General features: G+C 37.0%; 1 protein-coding gene across 1 annotated transcript; it reads left to right on the forward strand.

Annotated features, from left to right (window-relative positions):
* The first annotated feature begins 1237 nt into the window (after positions 1–1237).
* Positions 1238–27236, forward strand: LOC114756019 (DNA damage-binding protein 1a). The gene is made up of 19 exons (XM_028944927.1): positions 1238–1422; positions 2084–2132; positions 6711–6770; positions 6912–7003; positions 13443–13494; positions 13662–13724; positions 13850–13899; positions 14872–14947; positions 15636–15845; positions 16002–16108; positions 16250–16358; positions 17375–17575; positions 17703–17918; positions 18158–18268; positions 23381–23656; positions 24930–25204; positions 25344–25695; positions 25792–26076; positions 26434–27236. Exons 1-19 carry the CDS (start codon positions 1319–1321, stop codon positions 27013–27015), a joined length of 3270 nt encoding a protein of 1089 aa, XP_028800760.1. The 5' UTR covers positions 1238–1318; the 3' UTR covers positions 27016–27236.
* Positions 27237–27698: the final 462 nt, after the last annotated feature.

Raw genomic sequence — 27698 nt, forward strand, 5'->3', positions numbered from 1 at the left:
ATTCATTTTCACATGACTTTTATCTTTAGGACCTCCATTGAGATTTTAAAACCTCTAATTCATATTTTTACTATTTTTTAAGAATTTTCTAGAATTTTTTTAAATTTTTTCGTTTTGCCTTTCTTAGACTGATAATTCCTAAGTTGCTAGCCTGGGTCCTATCAGAGTTTCACATCAAAAGTTATTTCGCCCTTCTGCCTACTTTTTATATTGGCCCTTGTCCTAATTTTTAACTTCGTATATCCAGATGAAATTTTCGGGATGTGACAAGTATTGTCCTTTAAAAATAATTTCTAAAAATGATAAAAACTTGAAAACTTGAAAACTTTCTTACAATATATCATGTAAACAATCATGAAAACTTTTTCTTCTATTATTTGTCATCATCTAAACTTATAAAATGTAAATTAATCTAACATTATATTAAATTATTCTAAAGTTAAAAAAAATTAAAAAGAACTTGAAGAATGAAATCCGTGGATACAATTATTTTCATTTATTTATGTTACAGTAATTTATTTTTTTTCCAAAAAACATAACAGTTTATTATTTAATTACATTTTCATTTGTGTTATTGTAATGACCTTTTTTTCTTTTTTTCGAATAGCAAGGTAAATGAAAACTTGAGATTAGAGTTTGCCAACCAAGAACAGGATGAAAAACGCTAACCACGAGACCTAAACCTACCATCTAATTATAGTAGTGATCTTTTTAGGGGCTGTTTGGATGAAAATCAAATCATAATTTTAAAAGTACTTTTTTAGCTTACGAAATAAATATGTGAAGAGATTTGTCTCGTTTTGCAGAAAAGTGTTTTTTAGAAGCACTTCTGAGGGTTGCTGAGCACTTCTTAAGGGGTGTTTGGATAGAAATCAAACCATGGTTCCAGAACTGCTTTTACGATTTACAAACTAAATATGTAGAGAAATTTGTCTCGTTTTGTGAACAAGTGTTTCTAAAACTATGGTTTGGAGGTTGCGAAACACCCTCTTAGTATATTTTGTGCTGTGCTAATTCCTGTTACGTGGCATTCTAGAAAGCAGGGGAGAAAACAAAATAAAAAATAAAAATACCGGGCCGCTGGGGGCAGAGGCGCAGACGGGCGTCCTGTTCTGGGTCGAGTGTTGACCTTCTCAGAGCGTGAACTCGTTCTGCGCAGCCGAAGCCCGAAAGAGAGAGTGGCTTTGTGAGCGTGTGTTCGTAAGAGACGAGGACAGAGGGAACTAACCTGGCTTCACTGCGACACACCCTTATCATTGCAGAGAACCCGTTTTCAAGAGAGTGAGAAGCGAGGATAGTGAGAAGAAGGTTTAAGAAGATGAGTATATGGAACTACGTGGTCACGGCTCACAAGCCTACAGCCGTCTTTCACTCATGCGTTGGCAATTTTACTAGTCCCCAAGACCTCAATCTCATTATTGCGTAAATCCCATTTCTACCCATTGTTCAATATGTTTGCTAGGGCTCTCAGTTTCATCTCCATTTTCGTATTTGTTATTTTTTCCCTTTTGGATTCTGTCGTCTGCACCGTTCCGTGAATTTCCAGTCTTATGCATCGTTTTGAACACCTGTTAGAGTGAAACGTAGGTTTTCCGTGCGTTTAGTACTTGCGTTTAGAATATTGAGAGCAGCTGATGCCAAGTATGCGATTTTTGTTTGTAAGATTTATTAGTGTGTTTTCTATGGATCTGAAGTTTAGCTTTCCCAGGTTATCTAGAGTAAATGAATATAATACATGCATGGATGTTAACATTTTAATATAATGTTTTGCTTTAATCCTCTTTTCGTTTGTGGTACGCATTACCCTTGCACTCCAAACTCCTCCCTGAATAGAGTGAAGATAAAAGGACAGACTGGATTTCTCGTTTCCTTATTATTGACAGTTTGCGCACGGTTCCCTTATTGCTAGGACTCATGATTTGTAAATTTATTGAAGTAAAAATAAGAGTGATGCGGTTTTAAGGTACATCTGGTGATAAGTTAACTGATTTAGAGTGTTGGCAGACTTGAAATGAAAATTCTGCCATGAAACGACAGACTTGTATCCAGTTCTCACATTATTTTCTGTTTAATTTGCTCCCAGGAAATGCACTAGGATTGAAATTCATTTGCTTACTTCTCAGGGCCTGCAGGTATTTTGTATATTATTTTTTCTAGTTTTATCCACTTGCGGTTGGATGGTATTCCCAATTCAGGGGATTTTTTTTCATGTAGTTTATCACAAAAAATGATGTTTTGAATTTACAGTAGTCACATAACACTAGTGGTGTTAACTTTCTTCAATAGTCATGGAATATTGGAATTAGAAATTGATAGGATAGAAATAGAAGAGAGATAGAAGAGAGTTCAGGGAAGGAGAAAGATTGAGGAAGATGGGAATTAGGAGAAGAGAATCAGAGGAGGGGTGATCCGAGAGAGAAAACAGAGAGCATGCTGAATAGTGCGCTGTATATTCAGGAAATCAATACTATAAAATGGGTACCCTGGTCATATCTATTTATAGGCCTAATTACAAAACTAATCCTACTTAAATAACTCTCCTAACGGCTAGTGACCGTTGCTCCTACTACTATTTAATAATAATTACAATAATACATCAATACCCCCCTCCCAAAAGATCCTTGCCCTCAAGGATTTGGAATAACAAAATCTGGAAATTGTTGCTGAAAACTATAGAGGGGCATCCAGGAGGCTTCTTCATCCGGTAAACCTTGCCACTAAACAAGTATTTCAGTAATTAACTTTCTTCTTTTTCTGGCATTTCTTTTTCCCAAAATCTTCTTTGGAACTAGTGCTGGTGGCACTTCAAGAAAATCAGGAGGTGGATGTCTAGGTTTAACAGAAGGGTCTGGGCACAATTTTAGTAGAGAGACATGAAAAGTAGGATGAATTCTTGAGTTAGGAGGTAGGTCTAATCTGTAAGCAACAGCTCCAACCTTCCCAATCACCTTGTAGGGGCCAAAATACCTAGGAGCCAATTTTTGAGAACTCCTAGAAGCAGCAGAAATCTGTCGGTAAGGCTGTAGCTTTAGGAAAACCCATTGCCCAATAGCAAATTCCCAATCAGTTTTGTGATTATTAGCTCTTTGCTTCATTATATTTGCTGCCCTATGGAGATGATGTTTTAAAAGACCCATCATTTCCTCCCTTGCTGTAAAACTCCTGTCCACAGCATCTAAAACTGAATTATGAGGTAAATAGGGAGAATGGATTGACGGCTTCTGCCCATAAAGCAATTCATAAGGTGTAGACTCTGCAGCAGAATGAAATGAAGTATTATACCACCATTCAGCTTGTGCAACCCATTTACTCCAATCCTTGGGTCTTTCCCAACACATGCACCTTAGATATGTTTCCAAACAGCGATTCAGCACCTCTGATTGGCCATTTGTTTGGGGATGATAGGCAGAGGAAAGCTTTTGATCAACCCCCAATACCCTTAAAAACTCTTTCCAGAAGTTGCTCACAAACAAAGGGTCACAATCACTTATGATTTCAGTAGGTGCTTCATGTAATTTATAGATTTGATCCATAAAAAACTGAGCTAATGTGGCAGCAGAAAATGGGTGAGAAAGAGGAATAAAATGAGCATATTTGCTCAAGCGATCAATAACAACCCAAAGGGTGTCCTTGCCAAGTGATTTGGGAAGTCCCTCAATAAAATCCATAGTCACACTTTCCCAAACTCTACTTGGAATAGGGAGGGGTTGTGGTAGACCCGGGGGTGCAATAGCTTCATATTTACATCTAGCACAAGTATCACAAGCTTTGACAAATTCTGTCACATCATTAATCAACTTTTTCCACCAAAATAAAGCTTTGATGCGTTTATAAGTAGCTTGTATACCTGAATGACCCCCTTGAGGACTAGAATGGAGCCATTGTAGGATTTGTGTCCTCAAGGACTGGTCCCTGCCAATGACTAGCTTCCCCTTTCTTCTTAGTAATTCACCATCCCAAGTGAAATGCCCCCAAGTTCCATCATGTTGCTGCACCTTATTGAGAAGAGTGGCGGCAAAATCATTGTCCTCCCAACTTGTTTTTATTTTCTGCAGTAACTCAGGAGAGGATGTATCAAAAGTTATGTGCATAAGTTGATGTTTAGGCATTCTAGACAAAGAATCAACTACAGAATTTTCATTCCCCTTTTTATATTGAATTTCATAGTCAAATCCAGCTAGCTTTGTCACCCAAAACTGTTGAAAAGAAGTATTTAGGTTCTGCCCCAAAAGGTACTTTATACTTTGCTGGTCTGTTTTAATGAGAAACTTCTGCCTCTCTAAATATTGTCGCCAATGCAACACAGCCAGCACTACTGCCATAAGTTCTTTTTCATAAACTGAAAGTTGTTGGTGCCTAGGAGCTAATCCCTTGCTGAAAAAGGCTATAGGCTGTCCCTCTTGTATCAACACAGCCCCAATTCCAGTACCACATGCATCAGTTTCCACTATGAATTCTTTAGAGAAATCTGGAAGCCTAAGAACAGGAGCTGAAGTAAGAGCACCCTTGAGTGTTTGGAAGGCTTGAGTTGCTGAATCTGACCATTGGAAGGCATTCTTTCGTAGTAATAAGGTTAGAGGCCTAGCCAAGTCACCATACCCCTTGATAAACCTCCTGTAATGTCCAGCTAACTCCAAGAATCCTCTAAGTTGTTTAATGTTGCTAGGAGTGGGCCAATTGACCACAGCTTCTATCTTTTGTGGATTTGTGGAAACCGTGCCATGCTTGATAATGTGACCCAAGTATTCCACAGCAGCTGTAGCAAAGGTACACTTACTCCTCTTAACAAAGTAACAATTCTCTTGCAAGATTTTGAATGCTATCTGTAAGTGTTCTTGATGGTCTGCAAGAGAGGAACTATAAATCAATATATCATCAAAGAAAACCAAAATAAATTTTCTAAGAAATGGTCTAACAATGTCATTCATAGCTCCTTGAAAAGTAGCTGGTGCATTAGTCAAGCCAAAGGGCATGTCCAGCCACTCATAGTGTCCAGAATGGGTTTTAAAAGCTGTTTTATGGGTATCATTTGGTTCCATACGAATTTGGTGGTAGGCAGCCCTAAGATCCAGCTTAGTAAACCACCTAGCTTTACTTAATTCATCAAAAAGATCTTCTACTAAAGGAATGGGGTACTGATTTTTGACAGTATACTTATTAAGCTCTCTATAGTCCACACACATCCTCCATTTCCCATCCTTTTTCTTTACTAAAACTATAGGAGCTGAAAAGGGTGAGCAACTATCTTGAATTACCCCATTCTCTAACAATTCATTTACAATCTTTTTAATAACATCTTTTTGGGCTGCTAGGTATCTATAAGGTTTCAAACTAATGGGATTTGTCCCTTTTTTGAGAACAATAGGGTGGTTATGGCCTTCTCTCAAAGGAGGTAACCCCTTAGGATCCCCAAAGACTTCCTGGAAATCATCCAGGACCCCTTAAATTCCGGCAGGAATACTGCTGTCCACATCTGAAACCTGGCTCTGATACCACTGATAGGATAGAAATAGAAAAGAGAGATAGAAGAGAGTTCAGGGAAGGAGAAAGATTGAGGAAGATGGGAATTAGGAGAAGAGAATCAGAGGAGGGGTGATCCAAGAGAGAAAACAAAGAGAAAAACAGAGAGCATGCTGAATAGTGTGCTGTATATTGAGGAAATCAATACTATACAATGGGTTACCTTGGTCATGTCTGTTTATAGGTCTAATTACAAAACTAATCCTACTTAAATAACTCTCCTAACGGCTAGTGACCGTTGCTCCTACTACTATTTAAAAATAATTACAATAATACATCAGAAATCAAATTCTTCTTTAATAGTCGAATATGGAATACTCATATCTGCATCCATTTTTAAGATTTGGGAAAACAATATGGCACTTCTAATGTCGGGTGTTTCATATGATTCTGGTTTACTGTCACGTGTTAATATTCTTTTTTCAATATAAATACAAATCTGAAATTTACATTCATATTTCTAGTAAAATTTGATATGTATGGAGGTGTTAACTTGTCGCTAAAAGTAATTGCATTAGCACTACTGTCACGTTCCAACGGTCTGATTATAATTTCTTCTTTCATTAAAAAAAAAAAAAAACAAAAAAAGAAGAAGGATGAAATGGACCAGTGTGGTAGAGCAAGAGATTAAAGGATCTCATTGTGTTTTGATCACTGAGGATGATTTGACCCTTTGACATCCATCCACACCACACCCCAACCTTACCACTTGTGCTAATCTCAGCTGGCATTAAAGCACACATGATATAATTCATGTTATAATGTTATTAGAACAGTGGATTTAAAGCACACATGATGAATTTATAAAGACCAAATGACATTGATCCTTTTAAATGACTTGATAAAGGCTATGATATACAATGACACGCACACATGTGGAGGCGTGTGTGCACACACATAATCTTTATTTTTTCGTAGAAGAGAATTGATTTTGGCTTGTCTGATGTCTTTGTTGTCCATTCTATTAAATCATTCTCAATTGTTATTTTGAGAAAAAATAGATATAACCACATTCCCATTGGGTCTTGTCTTTGAAAAGGTCAATACATTTACCTTTTATTTGATCCTTTTTATTGGTTTTGTTTTGAATAATATTTGTGGAACCACTTTAATCCCTCTTTTTGGATATTTCCCCTTTTCATCGATGAATGTGTGATGGCATGATATAGATTTTTGTTTTATATTTGCAGCCTATGTTGGATGTTCCAATCTATGGAAGAATTGCAACAGTTGAACTTTTCCGCCCTCATGTGAGAGACAATCATCTTGTCCCTTGAATTATTACTATTTTTCAGTTTTATATTTTGCAGTGTCAGTTCTTTTTTTCTTTTTCTTTTTTTCCATTTTCTTTCTTTGTTTTTTTTAAATTCTTTGCTCCTTGTCTATGGCAGGGTGAAGCACAAGATTTTCTTTTTATTGCAACTGAGAGATACAAATTCTGTGTTCTCCAATGGGATCCTGAGGCATCTGAGCTCATCACTAGGTAATGGATTAGGAAATGGCAATTCTTTCCTTCAGAGCGGAGTTAAAGGTTGTAAAAGTAACTTCTTCAATCTTAGCAAGTGATTGATGTAGGTTCTCGTGATAAGAATGTTTACTAACTTTTCATATATTCCAAAGTTTCACCGGCTGTTACTGTCATGTGGCTGAATTAAGTATTAATTTGGCATTGTACTGATGTATTTACTTATATTGGAATTAACAATTAAAGATTGCCATGTAGAAGCATACAATTATGGAAAAAGAGGATGATAAGATATGCTTCTTTGGTCAACTACAGAGAAAATCAGATTCAGGCATGAGTATGAAGAGAAATTCTAACTGCTTTGAATCTCTGTTATTGTGGTTTTTTTTAAAGTAGATGGTGCATTGAACATCAGGGAGAGGCCAAAATAATAATCGTAATTTCCAATAGATTGGTAGTAGCTTTGGAGAATTTAAATGGTGCAGCAAATGGAACCTTTCGTCCTTTCTGAGGGATGGGCATGGTGATTGATAGAGATATTGTTATATCAATGGCACCATTTTGGTCCTTTACCTTATAGTTTTAGCTTTTGGGTTGAAAGGGTTCTTGACGTGGTCTTACAGCCTGTATGACTAATGCGTCAAGAGCTTACTTCATGTTGTCCTGGCTCATGAATAAAATTTATTTCATCATGTTGGAAAAGTGAAAGGGGCATTTTCATTAATATTTGCTTCTCAATTAGGAAGATTTGGTTTGTATTTGAGATATAATTGGGAAATTATTTTTACTAAAATATATAATGTTAATTTATGTAGTTGAATGATTATAAGGGGTGATCTTATAAGAGTATTATGGGAATACGTCCGTAGGTACTCCTAATTGTTTAATCTCAAAACAGTCAATGGCTACGTTGGAGAAATAATTCAACGAATATTCTTTCTCTCATCTTTATGTTCTTTTTGTTATCCTCTTTACTGCCTCTATGCATTTGGTAACATAGCATAAGGTGTGATGTGTTGTGCTTTATACGTAGCAAGGTGGCTTGTTAGGGATATTAATCAAACCAATCATAAGCTTCACTTCATTGTCTTAGCTTTTGGGTTGATCTGTCATAGCCTTCGCCTAGTTTGTTTTGTTATCCCTATGGATAGCTACGAAGAAGGAAATATTTCTTTCTGAGAATGGAAGGAAGGGCTATGAATTAAAACTTAGATGGAGGATTAAAAGTTGCTATTACATGTTTTCTTTATACTGGAATGCTGGCTTTATGTTTTATTTGGCTTCGATATTTCTAGTTAGAACCTAGAAATTTTGATTTTAGTGCCTCACATAATCGTGTTTGGTTTTCTACAGCTATAGGTCTAGACCCTTGAAACTTATTATATAATAACAATGAATTGTAAAAGTTTTTTTTTTTTTTTTAAGCATAAGGAAATGAAAAAGTTAGGTGGAAGCAATTGGGAAATAGCTTAGCCATTAGATACCTGACATGTGTAGGCCTTTAAATAGAATAATTATATCAATTGTATTTCCTAGATTTGCATATGAATAATGCAATTTTCATGCTTTCGTCTAGTTCCCTCGAATCCCTCTAATTGTTCGTCTTTCTTGGATTCTTCTATCTCAATCCCTCTATCTTTCTTCAACCCCTTTGTTACTCCTTTTCTCCTTGCCTTCTTCGTCTTTCTTGTTCATTCCTAATTATAATAGTAATTAGTATACCAATGGTGTTAGAGCCGTTAAGCCTTAGCACCGAATGCAATCCCACAGTTTATGGTTACTTATCGAAGACAAATTCAAGGATGATGGAAGAGCTATTTTAGAACATTCAACAAAAATTAGAGAAGTTGGATCCTTTGATACATTTAAAGATGAGGTTCTTGGCATGTCTACATGACTACCAGGAGTCATGTGAAAAGGTGATTTGTTGTGCCTTCACCAGCAAGGATCTTTGAGTTCAACAATGCGTTGACTCCCTTTTTGTCAAACATGATATACTAGAATACCTCGTCGATGTGTATGTCTCTGAGTTGAAAGAAATCGTTGGGCTGGTTTGGATGCTTAACACAAGAACTATGCATGAAGTTAGAAGTCTTGCAAGAACGCAAGAAATCATGTTGCAGAGGTTGGGCCAGAATAAACCTATGAAAGCAAGGTCTTCTTTCTTGTTAACCCGAGAAAGTTCTGTTGATCAAGAAGATTGTTGGTCTTTAACACCTGCCTACGTGACGTGTGACATGCATAAATAAAGGCAAGTCAAAGGAAGGAACATAACAGGAACAATGGGTTTGAGTCTTCCTCGACCCACACAGGGAGTTGTGAATGTTATGAAGAAGAAAAGATGTGACTGTCAGAATGGGGGATTAGAAAACTATCTGGAGGTTTGAACACAGTATCTGTTTCATTGGGTACAAGTTCTGCACCTACAAGAAGCTCACGTTAAGGCATTTTAGAGTCAACAATGAAACACTCACATCCGACAGAGAGATATAAGGATGCTAAGACAATTGTAAGTGGCTTCGAGTTGGCCACATGTGGACTTATCAATGAGTTTTGCTATTCTGGGTTGTGGGAAAAACGTTAGTTTTGCATGTGGAGAAAGTGGGTCCTAGTCAATCAGGGTTAAAAGTGTATTTTCAGTCAATCCTAGGGATTATGTGTCAAGTATGGGTTTGTTTCCTCTTATTTCTTCAAAGGTTGACTCTGTACTGCATAGAATTTGTGTGAAAATTGAAACCGAGGTTGGTGCATCTTCAAACTTCAACTCTCTCAGATGTTTTCAAGGTGTGTTACTTAGGATAGAAAGAAATAGAGATGTGCGTTTGACGTTGCCAATAGGTTCTCTTCCTTTGTTGTTACTAGGTTCCCTACTTCTAGTCAGTGGGCTTATAATAATTCATCTAAAGCTGCATGACTTGTTGTGAACTCCAAGAACAGCGAAGGCACTTTGTTTGCTTGAGTTGCGGGGAAGGTGGTGCGAATGGTTCTCTGTTAGCAGTTGTCTTTGTTTTGTTGCTGCTGTTCTTGTCCATTGCTAGCTGTTGTATTTTTGCAAGTTAAGAAGTATGGTTGTGTCTCAAAGGAGAGCGAAGGGGTTGCATGGGCTAAGTAATGTTAAGCTTGAAAAGTTAGGTGCACATAAGTGGCAGACGTACTTTGAGGATGCGCATGGTCTCCACGGCTATTTGCTGATCCTTTGCCAATTTATGTTATATTTTATTATTTCTTTTTATTGACTCTTATGTACATATTTTCTTTCCTTTTATGCCCAACGGTCAGCCGTTTCTGTAATGGACTATGTGCTGGTTTTATGGCTTAAATCCATATTTATTCCTTTGCAAGTTTCATGCAGTAATCAACTTTTAGCGATCCTATTTACTTTCTTCTATCTTTCTAACCCTCAATATATAATCCTATCTGAAGAATTCTATGATTTTGAACTGTTTTTATTGGAATAGGGTGATGAGAATAAATAGATAAGCCTTAAGCATATGAGAATGTCAGGCTGACATCCTAGTGATTTGGCCGAAATACTATGAATCTGAAAGAGATACAGAACCAAATAAAAATATTAATAAAACAAATAGATATTCTTAAATACTTGGCGAAAGTAGAAACTTGAATTTGAACCAAGGTAAATTAGTGTTTCTAGGCCCATGGCCCAATAGCTTTGGCCACTAACACTCCCTCTCAAGCTGACTAGTAGATGTCTAGCATGCCTATCTTGTCTTTGAAATTGTCGAAGTTGGTCTTGTTTTGTGAGTACATCAGCTACGTGAGAGGAGGAAGTTATGTGTGTGAGTGATCAATGACTTTGGACTCAATCTTCTCCTTTATAAAATGAATGTTAATATCAACATGCCTAGTCTTGTCATGATGGACTGGATTGTGACCCATTTGTGTTTAGCTTTGTTGTTGGTGCAAATGTTTCTTGGTAGTCAATTCCTTGAGTTCGAGAAAAACCTTTTGTTACCAAATGGGCCTCGAATTTATTTATGGACCCATTACAGTTATATTTGATTGTGAAAAAACCTTTCAACTTCTAGAATGTGTTTAGCTTTCCTTGTGGAATTTTTTCTATGTGCCACGTCATATTCTTATCAAGAGCTCTTAGCGTTTCTTCTCCCCATTATTGTTTGGGAACATTATGATTAAACATGAAGGCTCGGGTTACCTCTAGAATGTGTTTATTTTTGTGCTCAGCAGTCTCATTTTGTTGGAGAATGTTAACACGGCTAGTTTGATGAATTATTCCATTTTTCCTAAGGTATTGTTGTAGGGAATGGTCCTTGTATTCTCGTCCCTTGTCACTGCGAAGTACTAGGGTCCATGTTGTAATCATTTTGTGAAAAGTGATGAATGTGGAAGGCAAGTCAAATTTTTCTTTCATAAGAAGCACCCAAGCTGGGCATGTATGGTCATCAATAAAGGTAATCAACGATTTAGCATGAGAAAGAGAAAGTATATGGGAATGTCCCCAAATATCATTGTGAATTAGTGAAAAGGTTTTGAAAATTTATGTGAGTTTTGTTTATAGGTTGCTTTGTTTTGTTTGGCACATTGACAAATTTCACAAGTGAAAGAAAAATCATTTTTATTCATAAGATGAGAAAACAATTTTAACATATAATGAAAGTTGGGTAGCCTAACGTATAATGCCACAACAATGCCTCTTTATTTTGATAACTAGTAAACAAAGCTGAAGAAAACTTCACAGCATTTGAGCAGGACCCACAAGACTTTTGTCTGCCTTGAAATTCCAAACAGTAGAGATCTTCTAGGATCTTGGCAGTGCCAGTTGTCATTCTTTCTAGATATTGAAAAATACATTCAACAGAAGTAAATTGAACATCACATTGTTGACTTTGGGTCATAGTTTTTACTGATAGGAGGCTACACTTTAAACTCTCAGTAAGTAGTGCCTAGGCCTTCAACTCTCAAGGCTTTACCATCCGCTACCTTCCCAAATATATTCAAAGGACATGGCCTTGTATTTGTTGACATATCTAGATTGCCAGTCATATGTTTAGTAGCACGAGGATCTACTATCAACAATCTTTGACAGTGTACATTAGCCTTTAAAGCTAGTATGGTTTTACCTGTGTGGACAATATACCCTGTTGCAACAGTAGTCTCCTGAAAATCATGCTTCTTTAGATACCTTCTGCGCAAATCTAACTCCTTTGCTAAATCTCTGAGTCACTTTTCCCTTTAACAGTTCCAGAGTAGCCATGGCTTTCTGCGCAAATCTCCCTCGCGTGGCTCTTTTTTCTTGCAGTGATCACATCACCTATTTTGCTTCTTGTTGTCATCATACAATGCTCCTTTGAAAGCTAGGACACTAGGTTGGTTTGACTCATTGGGGTTGGTTGTACCATTGCTGGCCAGCTTCTTTCAGCTTTCTTCACTCCTTACAGTAAAGAAATCTCTCATAGAGGAGGTAAGGTCTCGACCCCTTATTCTTCCTCAGACTTCATATGAGGCGTCCAATCCAAGGAGAAATTTAAAAGTTTGTTTTTCTTCTTTGAGTTTTGCATAAAGGGCTGCAGCTCCAGTGCACTTCATGCATGCGCCTCATACACATCAAGCTGCTACCATTGAACAACCAGATCAGTGTATTATTGAGTCGCTAAATGATTCTCTTTTTTGAAATCAAGGAGGAAACATTCGGTCTCTAGAACTGTTGCTTTGTTATAGTAGTGAACATGTCTTTAGCAGCCTGCCAGACTTCTTTTGCTGTTAAGAAGAAGCAAAGATGGGTGGTGATTTTTGTCCTATACCATTGAGTTTTCAGCTTTCCAGTTGGCATATTTCTCATCATTAGTCTTTGGTTTCTCCATAACGCCAATCAAATATCTGTACTTACCCTTCCCTATGATATAAAGTTGCACACTAGATGACCATTGGAGATAATTTTTTCCATTGAGTCTATGGATGGTGATGGACGAAGGATCGGTCTTGGTCAAGTTGTGATGACCGATAGAACTAGTTTTTGCCATCAAACCAGTAGGGTTGACTGGCAGCGCTTTAGGGTTGTTTTGGCTCTCATTAGGTAGGTTCATGCCAAATCTAATCATTATGCTCTGATACCATGAAGAATTTTATGATTATGAGCTGTGTTTATTCGGATAGGGTGATGCGAATAAATAGATACGAAAGCCTCAATCCAATGAGGATGTTAGGCTGAGATCCTAGTGATTTGGCTGAAATACTAAGAATTTGAAAAAGATTATCAGATAAAAAAAATTTAATAAAACAGATAGATATTCCTAGTTACTAGGCTAAATTAGGAACATGAATTCAAACTACTGCAGACTAGGCTTAGGCCCACGGCCTAGTAGGTTCAGCCGCTGACAATATTCAGTTCAAACTTTCAAGAAAATGATAATATTAAATTTAGGACTTTCATAACATATCTTGTTTTTTATCCGCTAACTTAATTTGTTGTTGTCATCAGAGCAATGGGTGATGTTTCAGATCGTATAGGGCGTCCTTCTGATAATGGACAGGTGTGTATATGCACTTCTATCTACTTATTTCGGCTGGGGGTTATTTATTGTTTGTATGCAGTACTATCATCTGTGTCTGAAAGATGCTTAAACAGTTTTATTGAAGTCTGAATGGTGAAAAGTTTTGCAAATTGCAATTTACTTTAGATCTGGTTCTCTTCCTGCAGATTGGCATTATTGATCCTGATTGCAGACTGATCGGACTTCACTTGTATGATGGATTGTTTAAAGTATGCCATTTAAACGCTGCCCTTTACATAGAAGTATCAGTATACTATTGTGACCCATGAGTGTTTGCATTCACTGTCATTTTTACTGAAGTATTACAATCATTCATTGTTTATTGGTCTACCAGGTTATCCCTTTTGACAGTAGAGGACAGCTCAAGGAAGCGTTCAATATTCGGTAAAATGTTTTTGGATGTCAAAATGTGACTATGGCCTTTATTACAAGACTCTAGGCGTAGCCATGGGTCAAAATTCTCCTTGACTGAAATCACTTCCTAAATTTCTTTTTTCATTTCATTCTGTTATGCGGATCAAAGGGCCTCTAAATTTCTTTATAGCTCTTCATTTCCTCCCTGGTTCCTTAACTTGGATCAGTTCTTTTCTGACATGCTTGTCACTGGTATATGTAGCCCTCACTTGAAAGGTCTTGACATTGACACTGAAACTGTAGTATACGAAAGCTTGATTGCCCTTCATAGTTTCAAGTATTTCCCCATTCATAGTTTCTAGTATTTCATCTCATTTGATAGGTGGCTGTGTTCGAATTATGTTCTTACTGTGATGAGGAGTCATATTTTAATGTGGAATCAGGGATTTTATTCCACATGTATTGGATCATTTATTCCTCTGTCTAACTGACTAGTCAACTCGAGATATATTCATCTGGCATGTGTATTTTTTAATTTCCAATGGATCATTTTTTTGGGAGTTATTTTGTACAAGTTGTAAAATGATTATATTTCAAAATTTTCCTTTTCTTGTGTGACCATGTATCAAGGGGACGTTATTCTCTACTTGGCTCCTCTATGTCTATAAATGTCCTCTGTATGTACATTATTTAGAATAATAGTAGACGTGCTTTATATATGGCTCCAATTTTGGGGACTCTTCCATAGCCTTAGCTCTTGCTATTCTCTCTGATTATCCCATATAAAATGTCATGTGATCTGAGATAATCATGGAAATGCTGGCAAGAATTTCTTATGATTCTTCAAAATGTTAGTTGAATTCAAAGCAGTTGAATTAGGCTGGGCATTCAATACAGTTAGATGGAAAATTTGTGGGAAAAAATACTTGAAGCTTAATTATATGGCATTTTATTTTATTTTTCCTCTTTAATGTCTATTCAGTTTGGTTTGTTTATTTTCAGCCTTGAGGAGCTGCAAGTTTTGGATATCAAATTTCTTTATGGCTGTCCAAAACCTACTATCGTGGTTCTTTATCAGGTTTTGACTCAACTATTTTGATCATATAATTACGTTATAATCTTGTTCAACTGTTTTTGTTCTTTATTTTACTTTATCTTGGTTTTTGTTGGGGAAATCGAAAGTCTAGCTATTGTGTTCAAAGTGCTTCACAATTTTGCTACAATATGGACTTTTCTACTTCCCTTCCTGTGCAGATCTTTTTTTATAATAAAGTTGTGTCCATTACTTGTATCTTACTATGAATTTGCCCCATTCACGATATAGTTATACCATAAAGTTGAAATACATTTGTGCATGGAAAAAGTTTGTTTTAGTTTCATATGTAACCTGTCCTCCAATGGTGCAAGACAACGGCCTTCATTACATGGATTTTTGGACTGTTAAAATCATTGTTGGCACTTGGTGGTTTGTATATTTGTGCTGTTACATACATACGTACGTACACCCACCCACATGTTATCAGGAATGTGATGTTGTGTATTCAAGTTTGTATGGTTGGATGTACGTACACCCACACACACATTATCTGGGATGTGATGTTGTGTATTCAAGTTTGTATGGTTGGATGTATATATTTGTATTCTTATTTTTTAATATATCCTATATTTAAGCTTACATAATTTTTGTGTCAATCTGCTGTAATTTGTATGTTTTCCAGTAGCATGTAATTTTTTATGGCTTTGATATAATGTCTTCAAAACTACAGGATAACAAAGATGCACGTCATGTGAAAACATATGAGGTGGCACTGAAGGATAAAGATTTTGTTGAGGGTCCGTGGTCCCAAAACAACCTTGATAATGGGGCTGAAATATTGATACCAGTCCCTCCACCTCTTTGTGGCGTTCTTATTGTTGGAGAAGAAACCATAGTATACTGTAGCGCAAATGCTTTCAAAGCTATCCCAATCAAACAAGTACGCTGTTGAATTTGTTATCACTTTACATGACGTACATTATAGTCAAATACCATAATATCTTTGACAGTGGATTTCTTAACTATCGGAAATTATTTCTTAATGATGCATTTTTTTTGGACTTTTGTTGATCACTTTACATGCTGTACATTACAGTCAAATACCAGAGCCTATGGGAGAATTGATCCTGATGGTTCCCGATACTTGCTTGGTGACATTACTGGTGTGCTCAGTCTACTTGTAATCACACATGAGAGAGAGAAGTATGTGATGGTTCATTCTCCTCTTTCTATTTTGGGCTATCAAATTTATCATTCTGACATTACCTACAAAGTTAATTACGGTAATGATTTGTTAATGTCATCACATCTTAATCTTATGTTTTCTCATGTACACTTGTGCAGGGTTACTGGTCTCAAAATTGAGACACTGGGTGAAACATCCATTCCCTCTACTATATCATATCTTGATAATGCATTTGTATATGTTGGGTCAAGTGTTGGAGATTCACAGGTATGTGAATCCTAAAGATTAACTTTGAATGTTGTGACTTCATATATTGATATATACAGAATCTGAGTTCGCCAAGAATTAACTTATATGCATATTTGTGGACTTAAGATCCATAGCTCCGGCGCCTTTTTGTCATCAGGAAGTTCATATAAAGTCAAGTGCTTGCTCACCAATATGCCGCTGATCTAGAAATTCATTTGGTTGTAATCTTCAAAGAAAGATTGTCTAACATCACATTACTTTCTCACATCCATGTGGCCTTTGTTTCTGGAGTGGCTACCATATGAATTTTCTTGACTCTTGATTTTGTTCTTTTTGCTAACTTTGTTTTTAATATCGTGCTAATCATTATTGAAGCATTTCAATATGCCCCTCACTTAATCGATAGTCAAGAATCTGTTACCAAATTGATATAGGGCAACGATAGGGAACAACGTGCCTTTGTCAAAACCATAGCATAAAATGAGACCAAGTCAAAACTAATGCATTCCATCCTACAAAGCACCTATTGGAATGATTCCAAAATGAGAAGAAAACCTCGATTCTGATTTGTGAGAAGAACTATTATATGCTCATATAGAAGCTCCTCAAATTGATCACATGCAAGTGACGTTTTGAGCCAAAAATCTTGTAATGAATATTAGCAAAAATGGGACATGTATTAGGTAGAAGAATATAAATCCCCACCTTATGGATGGAAGAAATAATCCACCATCTTTGACATAAAAAGGTTGCAAGGGATCTTAGGTTCATGCCAGGCAAGAAGATGAAAGTTATACTTGTGAAATTGAGTGTGAATTATCGTTAAAAGTTGAACATGTTGATTTCTATATATGGATTAGATGTAGAAAACTGGCCTGTACCAAGTACATTTTGCTGTATAGGATTATTTTATTCAATCTCTCTCTTCGACTGGTTCACACTGCTTTAATAATTGAGTGTTAGAGCAAGTCTGTGTTTTCTTTCTTTCACATTTGGAAACATAGTGTGCTAACGTTGTTACCTGTTGAATACAGCTGATAAAGCTAAATCTACAGCCAGATGCAAGAGGTTCATATGTGGAAGTTTCAGAAAGGTATGTGAATTTAGGGCCAATTGTTGATCTTTGTGTGGTAGACTTGGAAAGGCAAGGCCAAGGGCAGGTTGTAACCTGCTCTGGAGCTTTCAAGGATGGTTCTCTTCGTATTGTTCGGAATGGAATAGGCATAAATGAACAGGTGAGTTCTAGTTTGACTTTCTTTTCCCCTTTTCTAAAAGAGCTAAAGTAAAAAAGGATTTTTAACTAAATGAAATAAAAAGCTCTCATATCAAAATACTAATATCTCATTCATTTGTGTGATGCAGGCATCTGTAGAACTTCAAGGTATCAAGGGAATGTGGTCATTAAGATCTTCAACTGATGATCCTTTTGATACCTTCCTGGTTGTAAGTTTTATCAGTGAGACAAGAATTCTAGCTATGAATCTTGAAGATGAGCTTGAAGAAACAGAAATAGAAGGCTTCTGTTCTCAAGTTCAAACGTTATTTTGTCATGATGCTATTCACAATCAACTTGTTCAGGTATGTCCTTTTTTTTATTTTTTATTGCTAGTTGTTTCTTAGTATTTTTTTAATAATTTTGAAATGAATATGGAGGGTGAGAATATTAATCATGAAAGAGAATGGAAATTTAATCAGATATTGATATCAATGTCTTTGATAGCACGGAGAAATGGTGAAATTTTCATTGACACATCTGAATCTTATCTTACTGCGTTCTCCTTCTCTAATAATAGAGATCTCCTGTTTTGGCCGAACAGGTTACCTCAAGCACCGTGAGGCTTGTCAGTTCCACAACTAGAGAGCTTCGGCATGAATGGCATGCTCCATCAGGCTATTCAGTTAATGTGGCCACTGCAAATGCCACCCAGGTATGATTCTGCTGGTTTATGAACGCCCACTGTTTTTAATTGTCAGTGACATTTTGTATGATGTTCTGTTATTCTAGTTCCTAGTTAATGTTGCATTGTTAAGATGGGGCAGAATGTCCCTGCTTCCAGCTTCCTTTGATCCATCTTTCATTTCAGAGGGTTTGGATATGGTTGAACTGTTAGGATTTTTAAGCTTCCCATCCATGAGCACTTCGTTATCCTTATTTTTCATGATATGGGTAGTCCCTTGTTCTACTATTCTATTTGAAACTAACGCTATGAGGAGCAGCGGTTGTGGGTTTTATAAAGCTTTAGAATTGTGGGTTCATGATAGTTGGATGTATGCTTTCTAGTGCCAATCACAAATGTTCAAGTAAATTTGCCAGGACGGAATTCTTGTCTCATAGATTCACAAATCTTTATCGTATGGAAGAATAATATGGACAAGAGAGATAGGGAAAAGGGAGAGAGAGGGAAAACGAGAGAGAGAGAGAGAGAGAGAGAGAGGAAAATAGAGAAGAGGGGAAAACAGGGAGACAGAGGGAGATGAGAAAGAAGGGAAATTCTCTTTGATCACTTGTTACTATTCACAAGCCCAATTATAACTTGTTAACAAACTCTAAACTCACCCCTCCTTTTTGTTAAGGGCATGAAGGGATAGATTTCAAGCAACATTTGCAATGGGATTTTAAATTTGAGGGTTTTTGAAGGCATCCTGTTGATGAGAAAAGCAGCAGTAAGGGCAGCATCTCCCTAAAAATGATTTGGAACATGTCTAGTGAACATGATGGCTCTAGTAACTTCTAAGAGGTGTCTGCTTTTTCTTTCAATGACCCCATTTTGTTGGGGTGTGTGGACATGAGAAATTTGATGAATAATGCCATAAGAATCAAGATATTTACTAAGGGATTGGTTTGGGTACTCTTTTGCATTATCACTTCTAGAAATTTGAATTTCAGCCTTGAACTGATTTTGAACCAGTTGATGAAAAGTTTTAAAAATGTTAGAGACTTGGGATTTTTCTTTCAAAAGGTAAACCCAAGTACTTCTTGCGTGGTCATCAATGAAAGTAACAAAACCAAGGGTGATGGCTGATAGTGTGAGTGCTAGAAGGTCCCCAAATATTGTTGTGAATAATGGAAAAGGGTTTGGTAGGTTCATAATGTCGTGCAGGACATGTGTTCTTAGTGTGCTTAGAGAATTGGCAATGCTCACCTAGTGAAACATCAGCTTTATTAAATAAACTTGGATACAAGAACTTTATATATGAAAGACTAGGGTGTCCAAGTCTATAATGTAGCAATTCAATATTATTATTCTTGGAGACAGCAACAGTAAACTTCTTCTCGTGATCCATGACTAGGTAGTATAATCCGCCAAGTTTCCTAGCTTGTCCAATCATCTCCTCAGACCTCATGTCTTGGAAAATATGGCAATCAGCATCAAAAATAGCAATGTAGTGAAGTATTTTTGTAATCTTGCTAATAGCTATTACATTACAATCAAGATCCAGTGGAAATAGAACATCACTAAGTTTGATCTTCTCTGTAAGATCAACGTACTGCTTCCTTGAATTTTGGTTCTATCTCCATTTGCTACTTTAATCCCTTGATTCCCTAAATATTTTTGTAGAGTAGAGAAAACAGTATAATCTCCACTCATATGATCAGTGGCACTTGAATCCACTATCCCAGTATCATTAGGGAGGTTAGTAGTTGTAAAAAAAGTATGTATAATACCTGATCGTGCTAGATCACTAGCATTTATATTCTTATCTGGTTGTTGGCTGGGAATTTTCTTAAGCAAATCTAGTTCAGTGGAAGATAGCAAGCGACCTTTAGAATTGTCTTCTTTAGGTGCACTAGTTGCAGTATTGCCTCTACCTTCAGTTCTTTGCCTTGACTTTAGAGTTGGAGGCTTTCCACACAACTAACTTCCAACAAGTGTCACGTGTGAGGCCGTTCCTTTGACAATGGTCACACCACCCTTTCCCTTTTTTAATGTCTAGTTTTTGTCCCACACCTCCTTGGTCATCAAGACTGATGAATCTGCAATAGCAACCGGGGCACTCCTCACATTTGGCAAGGTTGACTTTTTTTTGCAACAAAGGGCACTGGATGTGTGGCCAAGATTTGGGCTCAAATAGCTTCATATGCTTGATTGAGACCTGGCAAAAATTCATAGACACATTGGTGTTCTATGAGTTTCCTACAACAAGCCAAATTAGCGTTGCAGTGCCACTATTGAGGGTCGTATAAGTCCAATTGTTGCTAGAGTATCACAACAATTGTATGATATTGAGTGACAGAATTACTTCCCTGAGTTGTCTCACGGAGAATCTTTTAAATGTGACAGCTGTGTTCTCAATAGTAGTATAGGTAACTCGAGCATTCTCCCTGCCCGAACGAATTGCTAACTAATCTCGGACGTCATGGAGTCGATTAGCCAGCCCATGACTTGATTGGTCTCAGTGACCTAGGTCTGGAATTTCTGATCTGTGGACTCGGGCTTCACAGCAGCATTCATCAAGTAGTGTTCCCGTCCCTTTCCTCTTAAGGAACACTACCATGGCATGAGACCACTGCAAGTAGCTGTGTCTGTTTAGCCGGTGGTTGGCTATGGGGAAGGGATTCTCCAGGGTCTGCGAAACAAAATTATCTAAGGGGTTTGGCATTTTTGGCCCTCCATTATTCGAACCTGAGTCAGTTTTGTGTTTTGACTCAACATGGAATGCTCCCACCAAACCAAAGGAAATCATCCCTATTTGCTTTGTTCTTGCTCTGATACCATGAACAGAGAAAGACTGGAAACTTATGTGTATTCTTCATGGGTAAGGCCCATTAAATAAATAGTATATGTGGGATTCTAACAGCTATAATATCCCATTATTCTAGCTTAGGATTAAGGAGATTTTATCATAATTACAAGATACAATAAATCTGCTATAAGAGGAAAGGGAATAATATTAAAGGCAAAATAAAATCCTTGAAACTTATGAGACCGCCACGCTAAAAGTTTAGATGACATTTTCCCTGGGCTGTGATTAAGAAGGAAGGAACTCTTGAATTTTGAAGTTGAAAAGATCCTTGTATGGGTTGAAACAATCTCTTTGGATATGGCTTGAAGATTTGCTCAAGGCCTTAGGCTTGAAGCAATGACAGTTAGACCATGCTATGCTCTTAAGACACAGGGGAAGTAGAAAAACCCATACGGATTGTTTGTGTTATGATATAGTTCTTACGGGATATTATGAAGATGAGATGGGGTGACTTAAAAAGCCATTAGCAAGAGTTTGTAATGACCTAGGATAGATAAAGTATTTCCAAGGAGTTGAGAAACTTTTATCTTAGAGAAAATATATGCCTGATCTTATAGAATTGGGGGAAAGGTAAAAGTTAAAAAAGGGAAGATGTTGGAAAGGTGAAGATGATGGTAAACTTGTTGACAAGGAGAGACATCAAAGGCTGTTGGGAAGGTTGACATATCTTTCTCACCGTAGACCTCACGCAGCTTTTGTTGTGAGTACTGAAAGTCAAGGTATGCATCCTCCAAAGAGAAACACTGAAAAAGAAGTTTATAAGTTTCCGAGGCATCTAAAGAGCTCTCCAGGAAGAGGCCTTTTGATTAAAAGGGAACTCAAGCCAATACTGAAGTATATATTGATGCTGATTGGGCTGGATTTGTAGATGATAGAAGATCAACCTCTGGGTACTGCACCTTTGTGTAAGGTAATCTTGTCACTTGGAGGAGTAAGAAGCAAAGTGTAGTTGTAAGGAGTGGTGCAGAGGCAGAATATGGACCAGTTGTGTAGGGAAATTTTGAAGGACTAATAACCCCAAAGGAGATTGTTTCAAGAGCTGCAAGTTGAGATGGAGTCACCTATAAAACTCTATATTGGTACGAAAGCTGCTGTAAATATATCTCACAATCTAGTTGAACAGGACAAAAAACAGATTGATATGGTTTGGCATTTCACTAAAGAGAAGATAGAAGAAGGGATCATGCGTCTTATGTATTCCCAACAAAAGATTAAACGGATGATATATTCTCTAGTGGGCTTAGAGGACTTAGTTTTGAAGATTTTATAGGCAGAATAGACATGATTAACATCTATGATGCAACTCCAGAGGAAGGGTGGAAATATCTTTGATTTCTTACCCTATATTGTAAATTTCTCTTGGATAGGATTAGGGACTAAGCACTGATTGTATAGCATTTATTAGTCCTTATTTTTCTGTTTACCATCTCTTGTATATTGCTCTTCAAATAATTGGAAACAATCATTTTTCCATGGCCAAGTTTTTGGTTAATTGGTTCCTGTGATGCCTCTTCAGCTAACTTGGAGCCATCATTCTCTGAGCCACTGCAATAGGCATGAACATGCCAAAATTAACTGCTCTCCAAGTCATAGATTTTGGTGCCTTGAGTTCATGATGGAACTTGGAGCTTTTCATTTATCTTCAAGATGGGAAAAGATTACAACAAATAGAGGATTTGGTAGTGTTTATGTGGCCACCAAACTAGTAAAAAATAAATGCAAATAAAGAAGATATGGCTATTTCAATTTATTGAGTCCCACAGAATCTGGGATACAAAGAGAAAAAGATTAAAGCTAATTAAAAGAAGATAAAGGACCCAATATTATCGGCTGAGGTTTTGTAAATCTAATTAATTTCTAGTTGAAAGAAGGAAATAATAATTTCCATAATTACTGATTTTTCTTTAAAAAAAAAAAAAAGAAATAAACATTATAGTTGGTGATTCAATAGGAGTTAATTTTGAGGTTTCACACTTCAAGCTTTGTTAAATCATTTCCAGCATGGATTGATGAATGTCAAACTGGGTTCATGGGTACAGACTTGGTCAAGATGTGAGTGATTTGATGATGAGTTGATATGCAGGTGAACTCAATAGCACCTTAATGATGAATTGGCAATCAATTTTGATTTATTTCATTCTATTATGATGAACTGGATGTGTCTATGTGTCATTGTATTTATGTGTTTCATTTCCTGCATCTATCCTTTCATTGTTGGATATAACTGTGGTGATGTCCACATGATAAGCCTGTTGTACTGCTGATAGTTACTAAATAGTTTTACCTGCATGCAGGTTTTGTTGGCCACAGGAGGTGGGCATTTAGTATATCTGGAAATTGGAGATGGCATATTGACAGAAGTAAAGCATGCCCAGCTGGATAATGAGATATCATGCCTTGACATAAATCCTATTGGGGAGAACCCCAATTACAGTCATCTAGCAGTGGTTGGAATGTGGACTGACATAAGTGTCAGAATCTTTTCTCTCCCTGACCTCAACCTCATCACACAGGAGCATTTAGGAGGAGAGATAATACCCCGATCCGTACTCCTTTGCACCTTTGAAGGGGTAGGCTTTCTTCAGCTTGCTTCTATGCTGATTTTTTCCTGCTTCTGTTTTATTTATTCACGTTTTTAGATTTTTGGCCCTGTTCCGCTTTTTTTATTCACTTCGAGATATTTAACTACATTTTTCCAGCGTTGAAGGGTTGGTTTCCCTTCAATTCTGCTGCTTGTATTTCTGCTTTAGTTATTGACATTTTGAGATTGTTTGATTTTATTTCCCACATTTGAAGGGGTTAACATACCTTAAGCTAGCTTCTATGCTTGTTAGTCCTGCTTCTGCTTTGATTTTGTAAATTTTGAGATATTTGGCTCTATGCTTCTTTGCATCTTTAAGGGTTAGGCTCATTGGGCTAATTTCCAGACTGGTTTTTTTTTTTGTTGCTTTAAGGGTTAGGCTCATTGAGCTAATTTCCAGACTGGTTTTTTTGTTGCATCTGTTTTAGTTTTTCAAGTCCTGAGATGTTATAATTCAAAATGCTTTTCTTCTGCGTTTAAATTTGATAATTAAGGGATTTTTGGAAATTATAATCTTTATGCAAGTGAGTTACTGCAGGAGATATACTAAATTAGCAACATTAATGTTTAAATTATAATTATAAATGTATATATATGTCTTGGGGGGTGAGGTGGTTGCCCTTCCATTACCGGTGGCAGTTTTGTGCACGAGCATGGAGAGAGCTAGCATTTAGCATCTGAACAATCATTGTGTGGGAGAAGGAACGTGCTATTTTGGTTTCTTTTTATTGTTGAAAGGGGATAATGAGTGGGTGATTATGATAATGAAGTCATAATTATGCACTGCATCGAAGCAAGAAAGCATGGTTTTTTTGAGCAGTCATTAACTGAATAGAACCTAATCTATAAGGGGCCTGACAAAATTGATAAAGAAATTGAAATTGTTATGCCATCTCCCAATCTTCAATTGGTTATGTTGCCTACCGTTTCTATAGATTGAATTGGCTTGTTTTGAGCGGAGTTGTCCAGCCTCCCAGTAGTTTCCTTTTGTTAGCTGCTTCTCTTTCTTCTGTCTGATCTCCTGTTGTTGCCGAATTCTGATCCATTCCTTTGCATTTGATTGGACTCTCTCTCTCTCTCTCTCTGACTCTCTCTAGTGTTGGTTTCCCCCAGTTTGATAGAAGTTTCCTAGATCTATCTATCTATCTTTAGTATTGGTTTCAACCTGTTTAATAATCCTTTAGTGTTGGTTTCAGCCTGTTTAATAATCTTTTCCAAGTTCTAAAAACATTTTTTTAATGCTTCTTCATTTCATTTTTCAGATATCTTATTTGCTATGTGCTCTTGGTGATGGCCATCTTATAAATTTTCTGTTGAATACAAGTACTGGTGAGTTGGCAGATAGGAAAAAGGTATCTCTTGGAACGCAGCCCATCACCTTGCGCACTTTTTCATCCAAGAATGCTACTCATGTTTTTGCTGCATCTGATCGGCCAACTGTGATTTATAGCAGTAACAAAAAGTTACTATATAGTAACGTAAATCTTAAAGAAGTTAGTCACATGTGCCCTTTCAACTCTGCTGCATTTCCAGACAGGTATATGGATCCTACGTGCGTGAAACATGTTTTGTCCAAAATCAGAATGCTGAACCATTCTGGTTCTGGCATTTTCTATTTTAATGCAAAGTCCTTACAGTCAATTGTGCTGAACTTGTGTTCATATTTTGATCAACAGTCTTGCAATTGCAAAAGAGGGTGAACTTACAATTGGCACCATTGATGACATTCAGAAACTCCATATTCGCTCTATCCCATTGGGAGAGCATGCACGGCGTATTTGCCATCAAGAGCAGTCCAGGACTTTTGGTATTATTTGTCTGAAATACAACCAAACAAGTACTGAAGAATCTGAAGTGCACTTTGTGCGCTTGCTGGATGATCAGACTTTTGAATGTGTATCAACTTGCCAACTGGATGCCTTTGAGCATGCTTGCTCGATTATCAGCTGCTCCTTCTCAGATGACAATAATGTGTATTACTGTGTTGGAACTGCATATGTATTGCCAGAGGAAAGTGAACCAACAAAGGTAAGTTACTAAGTTGTAGAATATTTGTTACTTCCACCACTGTTCCTATAATGACACTAGCATGATTTCTTTGCATATCATCACAAATAACTGTAGGGAAGAATTCTGGTTTTTATTGTCGAAGACGGAAAGCTACAACTTATTGCTGAGAAGGAAACAAAAGGAGCTGTATACTCTTTGAATGCATTTAATGGTAAATTGCTTGCTGCTATTAATCAAAAGATTCAGCTGTACAAGTGGATGCTTCGGGATGATGGTACCCGTGAGTTGCAGTCTGAATGTGGACATCATGGACACATCCTAGCACTTTATGTGCAAACTAGGGGAGATTTCATTATAGTTGGTGATTTGATGAAGTCAATTTCCTTACTAATTTACAAGGTAAGCTTCTATGCATGAGCTAATAAATTTGTCATGCAATTCTTCGAATTAGAATGTAAAATATATTTACGAGTGTGCATGAGCATGGTTGGCATGTGTTTAATCAATATTTGTCAGTTTCTTTAACGAGTAGGATAAATTTTTTTGGTTTTGCAATTGAGTATCTACTCGAAGCTTTATCTCCTTTCTCATATGGGATCAATGCTTATAAAGCCAAAAACCTTTCGATACTTAGAACTGATTTGGCTGTCTTACTCTTCCTTGACAAGTTTTAAGGAATGAATATTTCATTTATCTGTAGTGTTTCTCAGTTTGTATGAGTACTTATTTTTCTGATTGCTATCCTTCTATTGTTAGCATGAAGAAGGCGCTATTGAGGAGAGAGCTCGTGACTACAATGCGAATTGGATGTCAGCTGTTGAGATCCTTGATGATGACATATACCTTGGAGCGGAAAATAATTACAATCTATTCACTGTTCGGAAAAACAGTGAAGGGGCCACTGATGAAGAACGAGGTCGCCTTGAAGTCGTTGGTGAGTATCACCTTGGGGAATTTGTCAACCGGTTCCGGCATGGTTCTCTTGTTATGCGGTTGCCAGATTCTGAGGTGGGCCAAATCCCAACTGTTATTTTTGGCACCATCAATGGCGTGATTGGTGTTATTGCTTCACTTCCTCATGAGCAGTATGTCTTCCTGGAGAAGCTTCAGTCAAACTTGCGAAAAGTGATTAAAGGTGTTGGAGGACTGAGTCATGAGCAATGGAGATCATTCAACAGTGAGAAAAGACAAGTAGATGCCAGAAACTTCCTTGATGGAGATCTGATTGAGTCTTTTCTTGATCTCAACCGAAATAAGATGGATGAGATTTCCAAGGCAATGGGGGTTTCAGTAGAAGAGCTGTGCAAGAGAGTAGAAGAACTGACAAGATTGCACTGAACTTAGCCTTGGTTTTGTAAGTTTCTTTTGAGTCATATGTCTGGTGTAATATACATTTTACCTTTTCTCCTTTCTTTATTGGGTTAAATTACATATTCCCCTTTAATCTTCTATTCCCCCCCCCCCCCGGTTCCTTTTGCCTGTAGCTTTGTAGGGACTGTGGAATGGCTTGATTTATATGGATCTGAAATGGGTGTATAAAATGTATTTTATTGCATTCATCCCTTGATCTTGGACATTACTTTGCTGCATATTTTCATCTTTTACTTTCGCCCTTTCATTTCGCCCTTTTCTTCCCTTTTCTTTGTTTATTTTTGCCCCCCTCAGTACGACATCTCATATTTGTTTTCATTCTTTTGGTTAGGCACCGGGTTTTATTACAAGGTTTTTTTTTTGCCTGAATGTTTCGTTGCAATGTTGACTTGTAATTTCATTTTTGCTTTGTGTTGGTGTAATGAAATGCTCGAGGAAAGGATTGCTTTCTCTTTTTTTTTTTCTTGCTGCCATAGGTGTCTTTTTTATTGTAGGCAATCTTATTTGAAATATTATTGGACAGTAAATGTAAGCACTTCTAGTGGGTATTAGAATTTTGATTTATCATGTTGTGAGAGATTAGTCCATTCTAAGAAACCCAACCCCTGGTGGTGAAAAGCTTCCTTTCTATGAGATTGAAATATATAATT

Source organism: Neltuma alba, unplaced genomic scaffold, assembly GCF_004799145.2.
Source record: "Neltuma alba isolate B1F8T4 unplaced genomic scaffold, ASM479914v2 tig00010369_pilon, whole genome shotgun sequence".
In the NCBI taxonomy this organism is placed as follows: domain Eukaryota; kingdom Viridiplantae; phylum Streptophyta; class Magnoliopsida; order Fabales; family Fabaceae; genus Neltuma; species Neltuma alba.